This window comes from Osmerus mordax, chromosome 8, assembly GCF_038355195.1.
Source record: "Osmerus mordax isolate fOsmMor3 chromosome 8, fOsmMor3.pri, whole genome shotgun sequence".
Lineage (NCBI taxonomy): Eukaryota > Metazoa > Chordata > Actinopteri > Osmeriformes > Osmeridae > Osmerus > Osmerus mordax.
The window spans coordinates 14349158-14356175 of NC_090057.1; the positions used below are offsets into that span (position 1 = coordinate 14349158).

The following is a 7018-nucleotide window of genomic DNA, read 5'->3' on the forward strand; positions in this document are numbered from 1 at the left end:
ACACTACACACAATTCTCTGCATTTGGCACAATTTACATGAAGAAAATCTTTTGTTTTCACAAGGAAAACACTGCCATTCAAATACGCACACTGACTCATCGCATGGACAAACACCTGTCACACAGTTTTACAATTAGCAATCAGAGCTTTAGCATAAAAGGGCAACAGGTGACCTCTTCTGTTTTTGAGCAATGGATGCCAACATTGGAAACAGAGGCAGAGGAGTGAGAGTAAGAGGAGGAGGACGGGGAGGACGAGGATGAGGAAGGCCAAGGACCATAATCTCTGAGGAGATCCGAGCCGCTTTGGTTGACCATGTAGTCAACCATGGTCTAACAATGAGGGAGGCTGGGCAAAGAGTACAGCCAAATTTGAGCAGGTACACTGTAGCATCCATCATCCAGACTTTCCGAAATGATAATAGGTAAGAAATCTACTCTCACTACAAAATTGCAGTAGGCCTACTGCATATCAATACAGTACTCAATGAATACAGTACCACAGTATTGCCTGTGGACTATTCTGTAGGACTGTAAAAATAAAGTATGTTTCAAGTATTTGGAAAATGTATTCCTACTTTGTATTCCTACACAGTATTTACAGTATTTTACTATTTGTTTGGCAGAACTGAAAGATTACCAACACAAGGTGGTCGGGAACGTCTTCTGTCTCCTGAACAGGAAACGGAAATTATGAACATGGTCCTAGAAAATAACGCCATAACATTACGGCAAATACAAAGAAAAGTAATAATAATGTAACTGTATACACTATACAGTAAATGATTCTGTTGTTTTGTATGTAGACCATTGTATGTGCAACTTTGTGTTGGTTGGGATGTACACTGTGTACATTGTTTTTCTGGGAAAAATACGTAAAATATATTTGTTACTGTGTATTTCTGTGTTCTGAGTATAAAAACAATATTCTCAAATATTTACAACACACTTATGTATGTACTGTCCGTAGTAAATGTAACACTGAACAAAAAAAGGCCTAACTCACTATGATGAATGAAGAAGAAGTGTTTTCCATTCATCATAGTGTTTTACATTGAGCACATCAGTGTTCAAATGGTTCTTATAAATGTCTATTCATATGATGGTTTGTGTTTGTCATTTGAAAACAAAATACCATTTTGAGATTAAATAACATTGTTTTGAATGTTAAGTTTAATTTTGCAGGAGAAGTGAGGGGTTTTGCCCATTGTGTTTGTATTTTTTTGATTTGTGTGTAGAGTTCTGAGAGTATGAGGTATGCATTCAGAAAATGTGTGTAACCAATCGAGAAAAACTGTAATAACTATCCTCAGTGCTCTGCTACGGCAAAGAGTGTTGTGTCAATGTGATCCATTTTCTCAATTGAAAAACTGTAATGGAAACACATACAGTCGTGCACTTAAACTCAGTTTTGGATTTACAGCCATGTGACATTGGTATGTGCCTGATTAGTGTGACGATAGAACTCATCACTGCATGTGCAGTGTATGATTATGAAGCTGGATTGGTAGTAAGAGTTGTAGTAACATTCTGCCTGGGTACACAGCCAGGAATGGCCTGATAGATGTGGCTTGATCTGGAGAATGTGCTCAATCCCACTCAATCCTGCTGCCGAACTGGGATTATAATCCTAAACCCAGTTGTTGGGTTCTGTAGGTGGGGAGAATTTGGGAAGGGGCCAAATATTTGAATAAAATATTTGGATTGAATTAAATAAATTTGGAATAGACTTACGAGTCAAATTTCTATGACCAAACTGTTTCCAGATTACACCAAATGGATCCACTAAATATAATGTGAACATACAGTATCTATTGCTATTTTGTTTTAGTTGCAGTTGTTCAAAGGAATTACATGTAAACAATTTCTCTTTTTTATTTTTCATGAGTGCATCCTAACTCAATCAATGACAGAAGGGACTCTGAGTCATCTGAATCTAGAAGTCACTGCTCTGGCCTGCCTGCTCTTCACAGATACGCTAGCTGTCTCCCCACAGCCTACCATAGCTGTGATAATCAGGCAGAGCTGGTTCATGAAGGAGACTCCGAGACCTATACTCTTTCAGTCAGCACCACTTTCATATCACATGGTCTTGAAACTCCTACTTCACAGCCAGGGCGCTCTTTTTAGGACCAGGAACTCTGGTCTTAAAAAGACATGGCTCCAGTACAACGCAGGATGTGCATCGCTTTTCCTTGTTGCCTCCTCCACCTCAGCTTCCACCCGTGGGTCTGTATCTCTCTGTCTGAAGGGGGAATGTTTATCGCAGTTCTCTGCCACGGATGTCAAGACAGTATCCCATTGGTTTATCGGCAGATAACCGGTGTGAGCAGAACCATAATGCCAAGACGAATGTGTTGATATTGTCAACAAAGTGTCTTATAACTTACTACTGAGTCTTCCTACCTGAACCAATGGTATCTGCTGCGTCCATCCTCCAACATCACTGCCTTGAGCTCTTCACAATTATCCTTGATATGCTAGCTACGCTAGCTGTCTCAATCAGAGGTGAGTGATTGCAGGTTGACTAACTATAAGACTAGCATCAGTCTTGTCTCTACACCTCCCTCCATCCTCCTCTCTTACAAATGAGTCTGTAATAGTTTGACAGGGTGATTCCGGCGCTGGCGATGTGCCTAATTGTTTGGTTGCGAGGGGGAGGGAGGTGGGCACTCCGATAAATGTGTGGCCCGTCCTCTACCCCTGACAGAAGAGAGACTCGCCGGGAAACCTTAGAGAGAAGATAGATGGACATGCGGTTCACCTTGACTGCGGTGGTCAACGCTGTATTTTTCCCCGACAGAGTTTGCCAGACATCTGTCTCCTCTGTGGTCACACAACTCTCTCTCTCTGTCTCTCTTGCTGTGTTGTAGAATGATAAAACAAATCTGGAATCCGGGACTCTGGGGGACCTGATACTGGCCACTGTTGAATTCATTAGTTATTTTCTTTCTTTCTTTCTTTCTTTTAGTTACTTATACATTCATTCATCCTGCTACTGGACACAGGATAAATGATACAACAGTTCATTCTAGGCTGTCTGAGAACCCTCGGGAAAGACAGGCCAATTCATTCCTCATTATAGAAACAGTAAACAGTCAGGGTGGACACTGCAGCCTGACTTTTTTACAAGACCAGGTGAGGTGTAGATGGGCACCTCGACAGCTGACATGCAGGACAGTGGCTGTGTGTGTTCTGTTTCCTCTCCTCCTCCTCTCCTCTACCTCTCCTTCTCTCAGTGGGCCTCCAGGACAGCTCTGTCTATAGACACACTACAGTGTCTGGCCAGGAGTGTATTGGTAAATATTTAATGTTGGTGTTATGAATCTGCTATTTGCTATTTTCATTTTTCCTCCCTCACAGTCAATCACTATGTCTCCTTGTTCACGGAAGGACTGGAGGGAGAGTATAATCGTTGTGTCACCTGCTTGTCGTAAAAATTCTATGATTTGTCCTCTCACCAATGAAAAAAAGGCCCTGTATTTTGAAGACTGCCAAGAACTACACCTATCCAATTAGATAACCCCCTTCCCCCCTTAGTCCTCCCCAATTCCCAAAAATGTTCCCCTTGCTGACTAATCAAATTCATTGACATCGCTCTCTTTCACTTTCCTCAGAGCATCTAATCCTCTCTTTCTCCCGTATGAAAGGGAAGGCTGAATCAGGGATGAATGAGACAAGAGTCTCAAGGTCAATATCCTCTTCTCCTTCCTCTTCCATATTCAGTTGCTAATCTCCCACACAGGGATTCTCTCCTCTCTTTTTTTATTAGTCTCAATTATTGATTCGAGCCATGTTTAAAATTCTCTGCGAATTAACTTGCCGAAAGATAGATGCATAAATGAAGACTGAAGGGTGCAGTGTAATTACCTTCGCCTGCACATGACTCAGAGCTTGTAGACGGAGGGAGGGAGTGAGAGAGTGAGAGAAGTACAACAACCTCTCTCTCTGTAAGCTCATAAATGGTGGAGGGTTAAGCTTAAACTTGAATGCAAAAAAAAGAGGCAATTTTCTTAACTGGAAAAAAAGTCTGGCAGTAGATATGTGTTTTTGCCATCCATTACAATTCTAAATAATTTTCTTGTCCTTCCCCTCAATAATTCTGTCATATTGTATCACATACAGTATGTGGATCACAGCCAATAATTCATGTGTGGGTACATACATGTACATAAGACATGGAATACAAACCCAAGCCAGACAGTGTTGCCACAGTCTTAGTGAAGCATAATGGCGTGTCAAAACACATTGAACGTCATTGAAAATGCATGACATTGACATCCCATAATAAGACTAGATCAGCAATGCACTCCAGCTGCTTTATTCATGTTTGCAAATTAAAATAGAATAAATTAAAATTTTCATCTAAAAAAATGTACAAAAATACTGTCAAAACTTTCCTAGAAAGCTTCCAACACAGTAGTATATTGCCATGTAGCGCACTAGAGAAGCACAGTGGTGGCTGCTATAGGGAACATCTGGCAGAGGGAGAGAGGGAGAAAGCAAGAGACGGAGAACAAGAGGACGAGAGGGAGAAGGGTGATAAAGAAAGATGAAGAGACAAGCAGGGATGAGAAATCAACATCCAACAGCATTTACTGTTGACGTATAAAAGCATGAGGGTGAGGATGGGTGGAGGGGTGAGGATGGAGGGTGTGGGGTGTGGGGGGGGTAAGAATAGAGGGTGGGGGGGTGAGGATGGAAGGTGCTGGGTTGAGGATAGGGGTAAGGATGGACGGTGGGGAGGTAAGGAATGGGTTTAGGGTATGGGGGGTAAGAATGGGGAGTGGGAGGTTAGGATAGAAGGTGCTGGGGTGAGGATGGGAGTGGGAAGGTGAAGATGGGGATATGTTCGGGGTAGGGACAGCATTGTGCAGCTTGAAGCCAGAAAAGTCCATCCCCACAGACTCGTTTTTCTCCTAGTGGACAGCATATTGTCAACCAGTGTTCCTTTAGTTAAACTGTGCACACTTCACCCAGTTTTGACTCACGTTGAAAATGGAATACCACATGATATCATCACAAAATATTATTTTTGATAAACATTTACTGTGACTCAAAGTACTCAAGTGAGCTCTCTCCCCTTTTTTTACTCTGGCGTCCGGGACACTATGGGACACCTGCAGAAATGGCGGCAACATGAACTGGTGTTTTTTTCTTAAACATGACAGACAAATCAATGAGCAGCAATGGGAACACTGATAATGTGTTGTGAATAAGTATGACCACAGAATAGTACAGCACTGTATTGTAGAGAACGATCACATATTACTCCTCTACAAACATGTTGGCTTAACCACCTCGTGATCTTACGACAGCAGACCACTTCTGTTTCGTTCATAATACTTGAATGCCGCTGCAAAAGAAACAATCAAGCACACTGTTTTTTAGCTGACTTCGACCCTCCACACACAAAACACTTAAAACATAGCCTATTGTTAGTACTTCTACTCATATTGGCTTGGTCGCATCTCCTTAGTGTGTATGGTCTTGCTCCGGCATGGTGCACATGGTGTATTCATTTTGCAGAGGATTTTTGTCTTTTTATCAATGACACCGGAGCGATATCCCCGGGGTACACACTCCTCTGTCACGTGACGTCAACTCTATCCCTAGACTACCTGCAGAGTTTGGACATCCTCAAAACAACCGAGGACATCGGCCATCGTGTTTGTAGTTCTGGGTCACTGGGAAGGTCTTTGTCAGTCTTGTCTGGGACTAAAGCAATAGTTCCAGTCTGATCGGCCGAACGAAAAAAGAACGATGTCAGCAGCTCACTCTGCTAGGCTGCTGCTTACACACAAAGTCCGTCATGAAGTCAAACTCATTCTGTCCCAGCCACAGTTCAGGTAACTCCTTGATTCGGTCCAAGCCCATCTCTACCACCAGTGACATCAGAACTTCCTCGTCGATAAAATCCGTATCTATGACGTTAGGGGGCAGTATTGCTGCGGGTACATGATGCGTGGACGGAGGGAGACCGGACGCACCACCGAGTTTGGTGCCTGCGTCTCGGAACTGTTGTCCCGTTCCGTTTAGCTGATGGTTCGCGGGATGCATCTCGTGCATGTAGTGGTGATGGGCGGAGGGGTGTGCGTGGTGGCTGTAATACTGCGTGTTCAGCTTCTGCAGCTGCATGCTCGCTGCCAATTGTCCTTGAGACGCCACCGCGTTTGAGCCCACATATTGCGAGCTGTAGCGCGCACCCGGTGGCACGTTGCCGTTTGGATGTCCAGCATTTACACTCCCCGATCGGATGCCGTGGTTTGCCGACACGTTTCCCGCTCCAAAATGCATGTGGTCGGTGATGATTCCGGTGTAACCGTGAGGCTGTGGCTGTGGCTGATGGTGCAGCGAGTGGGAGAACTGTCCCATAGCCAGTCTTCGTGCTGGGTGCTGGTGGTGGTGGAGTCCGTTTACTGCCTCAGGGAATCGTCCATGGTTCATTGCCATCCTGCACTCTACCATTCTCCGGGCTGTGGGAATGAAGTTAAAGCAAAAAGTATTTATTAACATTAAAAACTGGAGGACGTTTACAAACTACTGCCCTCACAGATGAAACAAGTCATTAACAAACTGCTAAGCGTCGACTTTAAGTGTTCGAAACATTATCAAATGTCAAAAACACATTTGACAAATTACATTCTGCAAGGATGTTACTCGCTATTGCCTTCTCGCTCCTGTCGGTAGCTCCTTTACGCACAGACTGTATTTACCTCCAGCTCCAAGTCACCTGTCTGCTGCACCGCTGTGGCCACACAAGTCAGAAACAGTCCAGCCAAAAGCGATATGCCTTACAACTTAGTAGACGTGGTGCATTCTGGTGATAGCTTTTCCCACTAGGACCCTTTGTGCCAGAAGCATAAAAACGGTTTCATGCGTGTCCGGCTAGCGTTGATATACTGGTAGTCATGGGCGGAGGCGGAGCGAAAGGGAAAGAGAGAGAGAGAGAGAGAGAGAGAGAGAGAGAGAGAGAGAGAGAGAGAGAGAGAGAGAGAGAGACAGGTCTAGGATCCGA

General features: G+C 43.8%; 1 protein-coding gene across 1 annotated transcript; it reads right to left on the reverse strand.

Annotated features, from left to right (window-relative positions):
• Positions 1-4318: 4318 nt before the first annotated feature.
• cited2 (Cbp/p300-interacting transactivator, with Glu/Asp-rich carboxy-terminal domain, 2) lies at positions 4319-6811 on the reverse strand. The gene is made up of 2 exons (XM_067242058.1): positions 6717-6811; positions 4319-6476 (listed from the first exon to the last, which is right to left on the reverse strand). The coding sequence occupies exon 2, from the start codon at positions 6466-6468 to the stop codon at positions 5767-5769; it is 702 nt and encodes a 233-aa protein (XP_067098159.1). The 5' UTR covers positions 6469-6476; positions 6717-6811; the 3' UTR covers positions 4319-5766.
• Positions 6812-7018: the final 207 nt, after the last annotated feature.

Excerpts from the sequence above, each read along its gene's own strand:
- cited2 (XM_067242058.1), bottom strand. The coding sequence starts at position 6,468 with ATGGTAGAGTGCAGGATGGCAATGAACCATGGACGATTCCCTGAGGCA.